The sequence below is a fragment of the Pithys albifrons genome, chromosome 21 (genome assembly GCF_047495875.1).
Source record: "Pithys albifrons albifrons isolate INPA30051 chromosome 21, PitAlb_v1, whole genome shotgun sequence".
Lineage (NCBI taxonomy): Eukaryota > Metazoa > Chordata > Aves > Passeriformes > Thamnophilidae > Pithys > Pithys albifrons.
In genome coordinates, this window is record NC_092478.1 from 4,599,631 (window position 1) to 4,614,793 (window position 15,163).

A 15,163-nucleotide genomic window follows, 5' to 3' on the forward strand; every position below is an offset into this window, starting at 1 on the left:
TTTCTTGCAGAGGTTATTGCAGGGCTTATTTAAACCTCCCCTCTCAGCTGGGGTTGATAAGGTGATGACTATTCTGGACACAGTCAAAATTAGCAGTGTTATTTGTATTCTTGTGCCCCAAGAGCGAATTAAAAAATTCCCAACAGTCACATCATGCCACTCTGTTCATTTTGCCTTTGTTGTCCCATGCCAGGCACAAACTCAGCTCCATTTCGAGTTTGGCTCCTCTGAAAACCCAAAAGAAATCCTGATCTGGTGAGCACAACTCCTTTTACGGATGAAAAATGCCCTCAAGCACTCCCCTACAGCTCCATGGGCTCCCAAATGTCCCCCAGATTAGCCACAAACAGGGTAAGAAAAGTTAAAAAAACCCACCCAAAACAGTAAAACAACAACTAGACAAAAGCCCCAAGAGTCGTCCAGTAAAATCACTTTTATTTCTGCAATTTTCTAAGTATAAAACAAATCAGCCCAATACTGTGTGAACAGAGTGGATTGTGTGGATGTGACCACGAGGAGCCTTCCCACGTCTTCCCAGCACACCTGGCTATTTACAGTCAGACAAAGGGCATGATTTAGGAAGCAGTAATTTAGTGGAAAAATATCTCTCATATAATAAAATAGGAAACCTCATTTCTTTCAGTTCTATCCCTCAGTTAACACCCTCCCACCCTCCCCAAGATATAACGATTTACCTTTTGCTATGAAGCACAAACTCAGAGATTTCTAGATTTGGCTGTTCAGGCATCTCATATAAAAAAACCAGCATATTCCCAGCCCCTGAGGGCACCCCCTGGCAGCCCAGAGGTCGCCCTCCTCTTGCTCCCAAGTGCCTGGATCTACCCAGCTCAGACACCCCTGTGGTACCCACGGCCCCATCGCTCCAGGCACACCCAGATTTTGGCTCATTTAATGCCCCACCCACACCAAAAGCTGGATGGCACCACGAGGACAGGGCCAGGGATCACAGTTGACCCTGTGTGTCCCTTTTCCTCACTGCAGCATTCCAAACCCTAACCCCAGCTGTGCCAAGCAAGCTCTATACAGGCTGGTGCCTTCTCCTTGGTACAAAAAAATCTGAGTCCACACTGTTTCCCCTGACAGAAAATGCCACTACAGAAGTGGGGGGAAAAAAAAGCCCTGGTGGGCCTGAATCTCTGGCATCATTTATAGAAGGTGATGGCCATGCCAGGGATGATCCAAAAATCCCAGTAAGTCTTAGGAGTTGGAACTGGGGACTCTGGTGCGTTTTTAAGGAGTGCTGTGATGCCTCATGAACATCTCTCAGTCTGAGCCCTTGCACAGAAATTATTTGAAGACTTTTTGTGGAGCAGGACCCTGACTGGGAAGCAGCACTATCAACCTGATGCACAAAAGGAGAACCAGAAATTAATGCTGTGTTTTCCTATCACTCCTCTGGCTATTTCTGCCATCCACACCCTGAGCAGAAACTGGTTCAATCCCATATTTGATGTTTCTACAGGAACAAAGCCCCCTCCAGTAGAGCCTGTCCCTCCTACTGACCTCTCCAGTGCCTGGTGGTACCATCCAGCCTTGGCATCAGAAACACACACGCAGCATCTTCACGATGTCAAAGCCTCAAACAAATCCCAAACCTCACTCAGACCCTGAGCCATACAGTGGCCACACGACACAAATAAAACACAGGATGCAGAACTTTGCTCTTTTTCCTTTCCCAACGTGCCTCCCCCCAGGATCCCACGCCACAGGGGAAAAAGCTCATCCAGCAACTTGCCACAAAGACACAACAGCCCAAAACAGAGCAAGACTTTCCGCTGCTGCTGCCCAAAGCTGATCCCGTGGGTGTTTGGCCCAGGGATGCAGGACCTGCTGTGCACACCTTGGCCATACCCCAGCACGGTGCTGCCCCCTGAGGAAGGAGGATAAAATGCTCATGGATGACCCCATGCTGCCATCCCAGCACATCCTATCCCTGTATCTCCTGGAGGATCTGCCACAGCAGCCCCCCCGATGCTAAAGGTCTTGCTGGAAAGACCTAAGTTTTACTTAAAAATTTTGTCTATGCCAGGCAGCACCATCAAAATAAAACTAAAAGGGAAATAATTCCTAAACTCTGGTGCCAAAAAAGGCAAGGAGTGCAGAGGTTTGCCCCTGAAACAGCCACCCAGTGCCCATCTGCCTTGTATTGCACAGTCAGATGCCTTGGTAAGACACAAGATCCCAAAGTGATGGTTGTGGCTTTAGGATCCTCACATTTAGTAAATGCTCCAGCCCAACACACTGCTGGTGGCACACATGCAATAAATAACTGCTCCGTGATTTATCCTGACCCTTCACTGAAGAATAAAGAAAAAAATAATTACACCTATGGGTATTTTTCTACTTCATTAAGATATTTGAAGGATAAGCCTCTGTAATCAAAAAGCATGGAGTGAAACCTGTATTCCAAATAATTAAAGGATGGGGGAAAGAGAGATGTGCTCAACCATTTGGAAGGAGAAATGTGACAAAAATGGTCTCTCTTAGCAAGGGGGGGCTCCTGCAGGTTACTTGTGCTACTTTCTAGGCAGATCTGAAGGCTCACAATAGGAATCAAATTGAATTTGTTGCTGCTGGAAAGAAGGAGCCTTTGGCTGGGACCCAGCTGTGGTTTCTTGGCCACGAAGGCTCAGGGTTTGGTAGCTCGTAATTGCAGCCCAACAACTACATGAACAGGCTGACACTGCCCAGGCTTTTACACCAGAAACTCCTCCACACACACATAGATTTAGATTAAATTAATAATCCCCCAGCAGACCTTAAGTCCAGGGAAAACAACATTAACTCAGGTGGTGCAATGGATGGACCAAACAGGTTCCTGCAGGCACGATGGACCAAGGCCATACCCCAGCATGTCCCAGGGAGATGCCACTGGGCAGCTGAAAACTTTGCTGGACTCTCCCTACAGGGCTGGGATGCTCTGATTCCAGTCCAGCCTCTCCCAAACTGGTTTTCATCCTCAGGGAAACACGAAAGCTGTTTCCTCTGATGTCACTGAGTTGGCACTGGCTTAAATTCCCACTGGTTATTTTTCTGCATGGAGGGATGGAACTGGACTCAGTCATCTTGGACATCTCTTCCAACCTAAACAAGTCTATGATCTGTACTAAAATAAGGTGAAACCCACCCTTTGGGGAAGGGAAAATCACGTGTCTACAGCATTAGTCTTACTGAAGCCTTATTTTGAAGGCTTGAGCAGTACCTGGGTCATACCCTGGCCCTCTGCACCAGGGTGAATCTCATCCATGGTGAACATTTCTGAAGAGGAATTGGCTGTCCCATGGGATCAACTAATTAAATCAATTAGACAGAACACGTTTGAAAAATAAAACTTCTTCAAGACAAAGTATAATAAGATTAAAAAAAATCAGCAACAATCTTCTAACCACAGAGTATCTATAAAGATCTTTTTTAAGAGCTCCATATTAAAATTCCTTGAATACATTATATATTAAATACAGTAACAACATTTCATGCAAGGTTTTCTGTACAATAAATCAGCTCAGTAGTATAACAATTCTGTACATTCCCATTGGTCTGGGGGCTCTGCTCATCTTCAATGCTGGTGATGGAGAAAAGAAAGGAGGGATGACATTTGGCACCTACTGTACAGAAGAGTAGCTCTTGTCCAGGAGAAACAGAAAAGCACTGGAAGCTTTAAGAGGCAAAAAAAAAAGGACAAAAAGCCCAACAGCAAATGAGCAAAATGCTCCCCCAAACCCTGGCTCTAGTGCTGTTGCTGGAATGTAAGAGAAACAAAAGATACAGGCTCTGGCTAATTAAATATAATCAGGATGGATCGTGGGGGACCATGAGGAGAACAGGAGGGAGGATTTGGAGAGCTGGAGAAGAAACCACCCACTGTCAGCTTCACAGCTGCTGTGACTCAGTGGAGAAAGATCAATTTGCTGGATCCCAAATCCCCTCCTGATCTACCAACCCTCCCTGCAGCCTGTCTCACTCCTGCTGCAGAAAAATCCCCAGAGGGCAAAACAAAGTTGGTGCCTTACAAAAGGGATGCTACAACAAACACCACCCACGGAGAAAGACCACGTTATGTACAAGCATACATTCATTCCCATCCCATCCCTTGGCAAGGATGTCCTGTGCAAGACAGGGATGCTCTCCAAAGCTGAGGACACGAAGATGTGGATGTGCTCCTAAAGACTCAAGCTCTACTCCTGCTAAGGAAATAGTTAAAAATCCACTGAGGGAAGAAAGTGTGACCAGGAGGGAGTGGGCAGGGGGAATTCAAAGGTGAGTATCCCCGTGCTTTGCTTTACATGGCTGCCCCTATGAGGAGGAGGGGGGTTCCTACAGGGCAGATGGGATCTGACAGGATGCAGGACGGAGAAGAACAGACAAGACCACATCATGCTTTGGTGTTGGATGAGCCTGAGAAGGTGCTGGGCTTTCCACTACAGAGGGATCAAACAGGAGAGCATGATAAATATGGAGAACTTCGCCTTCCACAACATGCACCTGATCTCAATGTACACACATCTGTGAGACCCACAGCACCGATGGACACTCTGAAGGTATTCCCAGCTGCTCCAGCCATCGGGGCAGAGCAGCAGCAATGCACCCACTGACACCATCAAGGGTTGGTGACCCCAGCACTTGGCCCCCCTCTGCTCTCTCCCTGCCCTCAACCACTGCAAAAAAGCTGCCCTGGTTCACCCCAGCCCACTGGGGGTGCAGCCTCCCATCTGTGCTCAGCGTGTCCCCTAAAATGCCGACTGCTCCCCTCGACCTCCCATGAAGGATACCTTGTCTGAGCTCACCCAGTGAGGGTGAAAAGTGGAAAGAGGATCTCAAATTTGGCAGGAACAAATGCCCAAGGAACCGTGTTACAGTGACCCAGGTCCACACAGCTCCGTCCCCAAACCCTGTGCCAGCTGTCCAGTAATTGCACTCGTATGTACAGGAAAAAGAAAGCTACAGAACAAAACAAAATCAGTATTTTTCTTTTCGACGGTTCACCCGCATTTGTCTGATGGTGGGACACATGCATGTCCTGCTGGCTTCTAGCAATGGTCACACATGCAAGACTTCAGTCCGAGTTACAAGTTAGGGATCCTTCAGTTCGGAGCGTTGCCCTCGTGTCATTCATTTCTTGTCCTCTTCTCCTGAAAGGAAGGGAAAAATGAAAAGGAAAAGTAGTGGTGAGGAATCAAATCAAACCAGCTCCCTGTTTTTGTTATCAGGAGTGGTTGCTCTTGGTTGATCCCAGAAGGGACCTGGGATTGTGTCTGCACAGAGCTGGTCTGACTGCGTGAGGAGGAGGAGGAGGATGCCAGTCCCTGGTTGTGGAAGGGCTCGGCACACTCAGCCTGCAGGAGGTGGGAAAAGGGATGAGGTGGAGCCACACAGGCACAGGATCAGTGGGGAGATGAGCAGGGAGAATCCCTTGCTACTGCTCCTAATGAGGCATCACCCAGGGAAAAGCAATGGCTCAGAGAGGAAGAAGGTCACTGCATCCCACCAGCCATCCCAGAGCCCTGTCCCTGCCACAGCCAGGTATGTGGATACTGCTCCATGGGCTGACACCCAGTATACAGATATTTACATCCATTTATACCTCCAGAATGTCACAGCCACTGTCCCAGGGCTGCCCTCCCTGCTCCTTCCTCCCTCCAGATGGATGGGGCTGGACATGCAAGGTCATGGGCAACACATGGTGTGAAGAAAAGCTGCAGTATTCAGCTTGAACTCCAAGTGAGCAGCCTCAAAATCCTTGCCAGAGCTTGATTTACATCAACCAGATCTCCAATTTTCAAGCAGTTGACAGGAGAGTCCCTGACCCCACAAGGCAGCAGCTGCTCTCCAGCCCAGGGCAGCTTGGTCTGCCCAGAAATACGTTTTATTTCTTAAAACAAAAACACCACAAGCAGCACTTGGTAAGAAGAGTTAGAGAAACCACTTATCGTGAATCTTTTGGCTGCATTTCTCTCTTTCATCGCTGCACATATCACCAAACACATCTCGCAGGGGACTGCTGTTACTGTGCTCGTGATAAATAGGGGTCCTGCCCGGGGTTACCCACGAGCTCTGAGCCTGCTGCCAACCCTGGTGCCGACAAGGTTCCAGGGGAATTAATAAATAACAGGGGAGAGAGAGGGAAAAAGCTTCTCTGCAACTTCTGCCAAAACTTTCTGCAGCACTGGCCGGAGAGCACAGCCCTCGTGTCCTGGGATAAAATGGCCTGATGCAATGGCACCATCCCTCCAGATAACCCCCACACCACAGGCTTTGGTGCAGAGCAGGAGTGCTGCAGCTGCACTGTATTAAATCTCACTGCAATAATCAAAATTCAGCTCCTCCCCGTTGCTGGGGTGTCCCTTCAGTGGCTTAAAAGTCTCCACCAGATGACACACCAGTGGTTATTTGTGAGCCATGGCATTTCCCCCAAACAGGGAGGAGGAAGCAGGCAGGGACAGGAAGAAGACACAGCTATGGTGCTTGACCAGAGTGGATGCTTTTCAAAATGCTGCTCAGGCCTGTAAGTAACACAGTCCTGGCACAGAGCAGGTCAGGTGTTTCCTTGAGCCCTGCAACAGCAGAGGGTCTGATGGTGAATGATGGAGCAATGGTGATCCATCCAGATCCTGCCTCACACCAAATCTCCCAGAGGTGTCACAGCCCTTCAATACTTGCAAACCAGCAACTGAACAATGTGAGCTCAGCTTCTGCAAGATCTGCTCCCCCATCAGGACAGCTGAGGCTTTTGGGGAGGTTTTTTCTTATTGCTTTTGACTTTCCTCTTAACAGCTTCCTATAAAACTGGAGGGATGCAGGCTCCAGTTGCCAGCTCAGAAGCTCAAATAGCACCTCATTCACCAAAGGAAACAGCACAGCCCTTGTAGCTCTGAAAACTGCATGTCTCCCAGAGGGCACCCCAAGCTTCATCCAAGACCCCACGAGAAAACAGAAAGGGAAATCCTTCTCCCATTCCCTTGCAATACCAAGGAAGCAGCACTGGCAGCTTCCCTCTGCTCTCCCATTTCCAAAGCGTGGCACACACCACACACAAAAAAACAGGAGGCAGTGGGAATAAAAACAAAAAGCAAGGCAGCAGAGCTGCAAAATCCTGTGTGCAGATTCCAGCACTGAAAGGTGCAGTGCTGCTCTCCTGCAGAGCATCCCACAGCTCAAGGGAACGATTTGGCCCATGGGGACACATTCCTCTGCCAGCGCCCAGCCAAGGTAGCTCCACACAGAGATTACCCTACAAGGGCAGGCACTCGCTGCCGGCTCCGCCGTGCCAGGGAGAGGGATGCTGCCTCCTCCACAGGGAACACGGGCAGGCAGCAGCCCCTCTGCTCCTGGGGGAGTGTTGGGGGCTTCCCTCCTCCCCAGGTGCTCAGAGGAAGATGAGGGCAAACAGCTCCTTTTCACTACGTGCTGGTGGTTTTTGTGATGGGACAGGAAGATTTCAGTCCCTGCAGATTTTGGGCTGTCCCAGACACAGAGCCGGGTGTGCCCCTGGCAGGGAGTGTCACCACACTGCCACCTCTCCAGCCACTGCCCTCTAGGAGGATGCTGAAGCATGAAGCTGATGCCAGCTTGGCAGAGAAGGGGCCACATCTCCCTCAGCAGCGGAGATGCTCACCCAAGGGTGCAACCTCACCTGCACATCAGCTGTGGCAGCAGGAGGCTGTGGGGCACTGTGGTGCCCACCAGGGAGGGGACAGAGACCCAGTGGGGTGGCCATCACACCTTACAGCTCTTGCAAAATCACCCTGAGGGCTGCTGTCCTCACTGGGCACAAGGACAAATGGCTGCATAAATGCTAATCTGCCACAAAACACACCAAAGTCAACTCCTGTGCATCGGAAGTCCTGATTTTCAGTGATGCTGCTGCCAGGGCAGGTGTGTACTTGTGTTGCAGAAAGCACCTGCTTCATCATTTGCTGCTGCTTTTGCCACAGCACAGGTGGGAAATGGTGAAGTCCAAGCACTCAGGCAAAGCCTGCTGCTTCAGGTGCTGGAAACAAGTGGAAACACCATGGCGGCAACACCAGCACCTGCCATGGTTTAGCTTCAAGACTGTGAAGATGAGGAGGCCCAGGGACAGCACAGGAGGGGAGTGGGATGCCTCAGCAGTGGGGTGGTGGTGCACAGAGCTACAGGAGCACTGGGGTTATCTCAGTGTCCTCTCAAGACTCGTGACCTTTTGAGATCAGCTCAGAAAAGGGACTTCTGCAAGGTCTTGGCACAGATGCCTGGAAACCATCCTCCTGCATGCCACAGGATTCAGAAAGAACAAACACTTCAATGCATAGGGCATGGAAAATATAAAAGATTCTAGAGCAAGAGGTACTTGAGAGCCCTTGTGAGCCTGGCAGTGTGTATCTGTGTGACAGACCCTGGGAGGGCCCATCTCCACGTTCCTGACAGAACATCTGTAGCTCACACCAAGCCAACCCAGCTCAGCCATGTACATTCACTTGTTCCCACACTCACACTGCCTCCCAAAACTGAGACAGCACAAACCTCAGAGGGGCCAGGGAGAGATGAAGGCAGCCAGACATGCAAAGCATGTGAGATGAAAGGCTGGACATGACCGGGGTGATGGGAAGAGGAATGTAAAGCACTGAGACCACTGTGAAAACTGGAGTGTCTCATCTTTCTGCCACTTCAAGGACAAGGCAAATCCAGCATAATGGAAACACAACTTATCTAAATCTCATCAAAGGAGATACTTTTCCAGGCAAAACCTGAATCAGCTGAATATACATTCTGCTCATGGATATACATTCACATTCCTCAACTGAACACCTTGGCCATCCTTCAGAAAGTCCCACACTGGAGACCATGCCCAGGCACTGCCTTGCTGAGATCAAGCAGCAGCCTGGCCTCTGGCCAAAACTGCCATCCAACAGCTATTTCACAGGCTTTTTAGACCTTATTTTGAAGCAAAACACAGAAGCCACTGTGGGAAAGATCCTGTCTGGGTACAGGGGCCCTGGGCTGTGTTATGGGCTGGTTTCCTAAGCCATGTTCACCCAGACATTCTAAGCAGGTCCCCACCACACATGACCAAGACTTTGTAGGAGGCACAGGGATACTGCATTCAGGGATGAGAGATGTAAGAAGCCAACCCTTGCTCTGGAGTCTTGCAGGTTTTCAACTGGTGCTTCCCACTCCACTCGGGTCTTACTGTCCTGAGAATGCCTGGTAAAAAAAAATCATAAGACCACACATAAAAGTGGCTTTTGAAGGGTTTTTTCCTTCCTTTTCTAGTCCCAGAGGAATTAGGAAGATGAAGAATCTTGATTACTTCCTTCAAATCTGATGATTTAAGCGTGATTTTGCCCCACAGCTGTGATTGAATAACTGCAGAGGAAACCCTGGCTGGGTGAGACACAGAGCAATCCGTGAGCATCAGCAGCATCGTGGCCATGGCCATGAGGGCAGCTCAGAGGACTCAGCACATTGGGAGGGAGCACTCTGAGCTGGCATGATGGCACTTGAAAGGATCTTATGCCTCCCAGAAACCTCGCTGTGCTCGGAGCAGCGCAGGCAGAGCCAAAGAACAGCCCTTCCTCCAACAGTGCTGAGATTTTATAGAGAAATACAAAGTGTAGGAGAAAGACAGACTCATCCCCAGATCACAGATAGTGAAGTGAAACCCAAGGGCATACACAGGATGCAACAGCCAGGAGTCAGCCAGCTCTCCTACTCCCCAGCCCGGTGCCACGCCATGGAATTGTGGTTACAGGCTCGGAATCACGAAATAAAACAGATCTGGGTGTCTGGTGAGAGATACAACAATGAAATAGAAGTAAGATAGAAACGATTTCTACTGGTCTGGAAAAACAGAAGCTCCTGCACCTCCGTTTCTCTGAGCTATTGCTGGGTTTATGCATCAGCTCAACACAGAAATGAAGACTAATGTGAGCATTCCCACGACACTGGGACCCATTGATGGGTAGGGTGGCCAGTCTGGGATCATTTCTTGCTTGCAAGAATTTCCTGTCCCATATTTCCAGCTTTTTTCAGGGTTCTGTTCCATGAGAAATCAAGCAGAGCTGTTATGATGCCCCAAATCCCACCCTGACAGGCCTGGCCAGACCTGCCTTCAGCCCTGAAAGGCAGGAGTGGCTTTGCAGAGTTTTCCTGGGTCGTTATTACAGGGTGAAGGCAAAAGGAGGGGGTTGCAAGGACACAGGTTGTCTCAGGGGTGAAGAAACGTTTGAGTAAGGTGATGCTGTGAAAGGACATCCAGTCCCCACACTCAGGCTGTTCAACTGCCCCCAGAGCTTCCCCAGGCAAGGACAGTGTCTCCCCTGCCTTTCCTCTTCCTATCACTCCCAGGGCAAGCACAGCCCAAAAATCGTGTCAAACCTGTTTTCCTGGAGAGGGGCCAGCCCCACAGCAGGCACAGCCCCACAGGGCAGCCCTGGGCCCACAGCCACCACTGGGCAAACCTGCGGGTTCCACTCAGCGCCGAGATATCCCCCACAGCAAGTTCTTCTTTCAAGAAATGAAAGGAAAGATGATATCATCTCTTTGGAGGGCTGCCCAAAGCCATGCTGTGATTTACAGCAGGGAGCCCAGGAGCACAAAGGAACCTCTGCCCTGTTGTCACGGGAGCTGCTTCTGCTCTGTGTGTGCCAAGGGCCAGATCCTGAGAGATGCTGGCCAAGGGCAACCCCATAACAGCCACTTTAAGGTGTTCAGGTCTCAGTTGCTCTTAGCACAGGGGTAGCCAACACAGGGTAAGGATGGACAGAGAGGGGTGGAAGATTGAGGGGGAAAAAAGGAAGGGACCCAGTTAGAACCCAGAATTTGATTTACTTTGTAAGTGAAGGGATCCAGTGCCTGGAGGTTTGAGAGGAGTTGGATAAATAATATTTGGCAGATTTATCAGGTGTTCCAAAGGGAGCATTTCAAGCAGGTCTAAGTACCAACTGCTCTTCCAGGTGTGGCACCAGGAGGGAAGTGGGCAGGAGAAAAAACCCCTTTTTCACAGCAGAGGTGTGTGGGCTCACGGTGCAGACATCACATGAGTGGAGGAAGTGAGTGAAGTGTCCACAAAGCCACCAGGAGCCCCAAGCAAAGCACCACGGAGCAAACCTAACCCAGGGTGGTGCAGACCATGCTCACCATCCAGGTGGTTGCGGGAAAGGTACTTGAGTCCCTCATCCAGCAGGATCACGGGCAGGGAGATCTTCAGCACAACCACCCACTGCGGCCAGCTCAGGGGGGTCACCTGGAAGATTAGCTGCAAGATGGAAAGGATTGGATATGTCAGGAAGGAAGGAGGTAGGGTATTTTGTTGTTTTAAGTGTCACATTGTTACATGGCAAAGGTTGAGAAAGGGTCATCCCAGGTACAAGGAGGGAGGATCCAGACAGCCCAAAGAACGGGATTTCTTCAAGGTCTGTCATGATCTCAAGGTGGTCCTTGGCCAAAATAAGTCAAAGATTATGTCCTTCTTTCCTGCAGATGGGGAAAGGGAGGCACAAGCTAGGACTGTGTGTTTGTGTGCTCACAGGTGCCTAGCAGGGACAAGGGAAAAGGTAACCTCCTGGGCACAGAGACACACTTCATCTTTATCACCCTTGGGCATTAACTGAGGTATCACCAGCCTTGGACTGCAAAGGGAAGAGGTGAACCTTCTGGAGATACCCACCCTCCTTTACAAAGCCCATAAAGAGAGGTTTTGATCTAGGTAAATGCAGGGACACTCCTGGTTCCTCAGGTGGGTTGAGTCACAGGACCTGGACCGGAGGGCACCTTCTGGGGACAACCATCCCAAAAACTTCCAGACCCAAATATTGCTCCAGGGATGTTCTTGCTCACAGGAGCCCCCTGGGCTGTGCACAGAGGTGGCAGAGGGCACTCACAGGCATGGGCTTGACGTAGAGGATGAGGAAGTGCAAAGCCATGGACATGATGATGGCCCCCAACAGCCAGATGTTGAGCCACGGTGGCATCCGCAGCAGCGACTGGTTCTCAGAGACACTGGAAGGCAAAGGGATAGCATTAGCCCCAGTAACCTCCTGCTCCCTGCACCTGCCCACACTGGGAGTTCCATCCCCTCCGAGGGCCAGGGCCATATGCTGTATCCTTTCTCTTCCAGATTGTTCAGCTTCAGGCTTTGCTGCAACTTCCATCTGGGCACTCAACACAAACAACCTTCATGGATCACTAGTGACCAAACCACTAATGGATGTGGATCCAGTCCTTTCTCCACAGCTACCAGCAGCAGCACATGGCCTTGGAGGAGTTTGTTTATGGAAAACCCAGCAGTCCCCTGTGAGGATGCTCTAAATAGTTCTGCTGAGCCAAAGCGAAGCTCAGACTCCACCCACAGATGCTCAGAGAGACCCTGCACAAAATCAGTCACTCACAGAGCAATCCTGCAGCCACCTCACCTGTTCAGAGCGTTGCACATTTCGATTGTCACCAACACAGACAGAGCCATCGTGGTTGGGTATCGGGACTCGAAGATCTCACAGTCAATTCCTTCAAAGATGGGGTTGTCCTCAGTGCACCTCATGAAGTTCCTCTGTCGGCACAGGAAACTGCTGGTAAATACAGGGCAGAGCAGCAGGAAAGGCAGGAGAGAGGAGGAAGAGTCGACTGGTTGTGGGGCACACGATGAACTGGGTTGCTGTTAAATATCCCACGGTTCAGAGCAACTGATCAAACTGTCTAAAGTGACCCAGCTGTGGTTGGGCTTTAGGGTTAGGGCCAGAGAGTGGCTTTGAGACTTTTAAGCACAGTTAAGGAGGTCCTTGAGCACCCACATCTCTCTATCAAAAATACACCTTCCATCACACATGCCATTAGGATGCGATGGCTCCCACCTTCCCACCACCCTGTTCAGACCTCCAGTAATGTGAAAACAGATCCCTTTCAAAGTGGGATCAGGCACAGGAGGTGCTTTCAGCTTCTTTGGATCAAGTTTTCCCTACTGTGCTGGTGACTGGCAGAAGCAAGGCTGGAAATATGAGCCTGAGGGAGAGAATTTGCTTCTGTTTTAGAATATTGTCTTCTCTACCAGCAATCTGGGAACGCTATAACCATCACAAAGAAAAGGCAGAGGAAAGATCCCAACACCTGAATCCATGTCCTCACCCATCTGCTCAACACGTCAGCCTATTCCCCTCCTGACTCACCAGCTGATGGAAGGAGACCTGTGGTCCCTCGGCGTCGTACAGGAACCACCAGGTCGCTGCGCCCACCGTGGCCAGGCCCACGTACACTGTGGCCAAGAGAGACACCCTTACCCCCAGCACCCAAAATGGACACCCCCCTGCCCCATGGCCCCCCATGCCCATTCTCATCTGTGCCCACAGGACCCACCCCCAACAGCCAGGTAGCGGAAGAAGAGCCAGCCGCTGATGAGGGGCTCCTTGGGGTTGCGGGGCTGCTTCTCCATGATGTCCAGGTCGGGGGGGTTGAAGCCCAGCGCCGTGGCCGGCAGCCCGTCCGTCACCAGGTTCACCCACAGCAGCTGCACAGGGATGAGGGCCTCAGGCAAGCCCAGGATGGCCGTCAGGAAGATGCTGTGTGGAAAAACAGAGATGCTGAATTCTCTCTCTTTGCCGACAGAGATTGCCAAACAAGCTCTGGGCAGCCAGAGAAAGGGTTTGTGTTATGCAAGAGGAGAGTGAGCAGGTTCCCTGGATCCAAACCCTCAAACTGAATATTCACCCGAAGTCCTGCAGGTTAACCTGCAGCCCCTGATCAGCAATCTGAAGCCTAGCACTGAATTTTGCAGCTAAAATTTGTTCCTGTTGCTATTAAAATTTGCTTTGCAGTTGAAACCCAACCACTGATGTCCCCAGAGCCATGCAGGTTCCTGCTCCCAGCACAAGCACCCTGCTGAAATGCAAGGGCAAAGGATGTCCAAGTGATGCCCATGTTGCTGGCAATGGTGCTGATTTACTGGGAAGGATGGGCAGGGACAGGGAGAGCTGCCCAGGACCTGATGCAAAGGGCATCAGTGTGACCTGGTGACAACAAATACCTGCACAAATACCTGCGCCTGTCTTAAGCCACTGGCATGGGCTTAAATAGGCAACTCCTTCATGAAATAAGTCCTAGGGGATGGCAGGAATGTAAAATCATAAAAGAAAAATCCCCCTGCCCCAGGGGAATGAGACCAGGCACTGCTGCTCTGTTTGGTGCCTGGGCTTGCCAGTTTGGACACCACATGCTGCCAGGAGCAAGGGGCACGGACCAGACTGCAGGTCACCTGCCCTGGGCAATGCGTGTCCCTCCCCCTGCTCCCCCCAGTGTGGTACCCAGTGTGGGGGCCTCTCACCAAACAACCTCCCCGACGTTGGAGGAGATGAGATAGCGGATGAACTGCTTCATGTTGTTGTAGATGGCTCTGCCCTCCTCCACGGCCGACACAATGGTGGAGAAGTTGTCATCGGAGAGCACCATCTCAGCAGCCGACTTGGCCACGGCCGTGCCTGACCCCATGGCAATGCCAATCTCTGCCTTCTTCAGGGCCGGGGCATCATTGACGCCGTCACCTGTCTGCACAAAGCCATGATTAACAGGCTGCAAAGGATCGGGCCAGGGGGAGAGGAGGAGACCAGGGAGGGTATTTTGGCATCCCTGGGGGGCTCACCATGGCGGTGATCTCGTTGAAGGACTGGAGGTACTCGACGATGCGGGACTTGTGCGCCGGCTCCACGCGGGCGAAGCAGCGGGCGTCGCGGCACGCCTGCCGCTGCTCCTCGGGGGGCAGCTCGTCGAACTCCCGGCCCGTGTAGGCTTTGCCAGACACGTCCTCAGTCTCCGAGAAGATGCCGATCCGGCGGCAGATGGCAACCGCCGTGCCCTTGTTGTCGCCGGTGATCATGATGACACGGATGCCAGCCTTGCGGCACATCTCAATGGAGGAGGTGACCTCCTTGCGGGGAGGGTCCAGCATCCCCACACAGCCCACAAAGGTCAGGTTGTTCTGGAAGGGGAGGACATAGCCCAGACCCACATGAACCCCTGGCAATGAAGCTGTTTCCCTCCCTGCTATGAAACCACCCCAGACACAGGGATTTGCCCTGACAGGAAATGTTCAGGAGGTTTCCTCACAACAGCTCCATGGATGCCCCAATGCAGTGGATGGTCCCATTCCCTCTGCTGCTCCTCACACCTCTGCTTTGCTCCCCTC

At 51.2% G+C, this 15,163-nt stretch overlaps 1 protein-coding gene across 2 annotated transcripts in view; it reads right to left on the bottom strand.

The window, feature by feature from the left end:
* Positions 1-418: 418 nt before the first annotated feature.
* Positions 419-15,163, bottom strand: part of ATP2A3 (ATPase sarcoplasmic/endoplasmic reticulum Ca2+ transporting 3) — a 51,006-nt gene continuing 36,261 nt past the window's right edge. Inside the window, exons 14-22 of one of the 2 annotated variants that reach the window (XM_071575332.1) lie at positions 14,621-14,956; positions 14,306-14,526; positions 13,342-13,544; positions 13,155-13,240; positions 12,408-12,541; positions 11,877-11,994; positions 11,134-11,251; positions 9,126-9,198; positions 419-5,150 (exon numbers count right to left, since the gene is read on the bottom strand). In XM_071575332.1, the coding sequence (XP_071431433.1) occupies positions 5,075-5,150; positions 9,126-9,198; positions 11,134-11,251; positions 11,877-11,994; positions 12,408-12,541; positions 13,155-13,240; positions 13,342-13,544; positions 14,306-14,526; positions 14,621-14,956 (1,365 nt within the window). In that variant the 3' untranslated portion in view covers positions 419-5,074. The remainder of the gene's footprint in view (positions 5,151-9,125; positions 9,199-11,133; positions 11,252-11,876; positions 11,995-12,407; positions 12,542-13,154; positions 13,241-13,341; positions 13,545-14,305; positions 14,527-14,620; positions 14,957-15,163) is intronic. The other variant, XM_071575334.1, reaches the window with a different exon arrangement.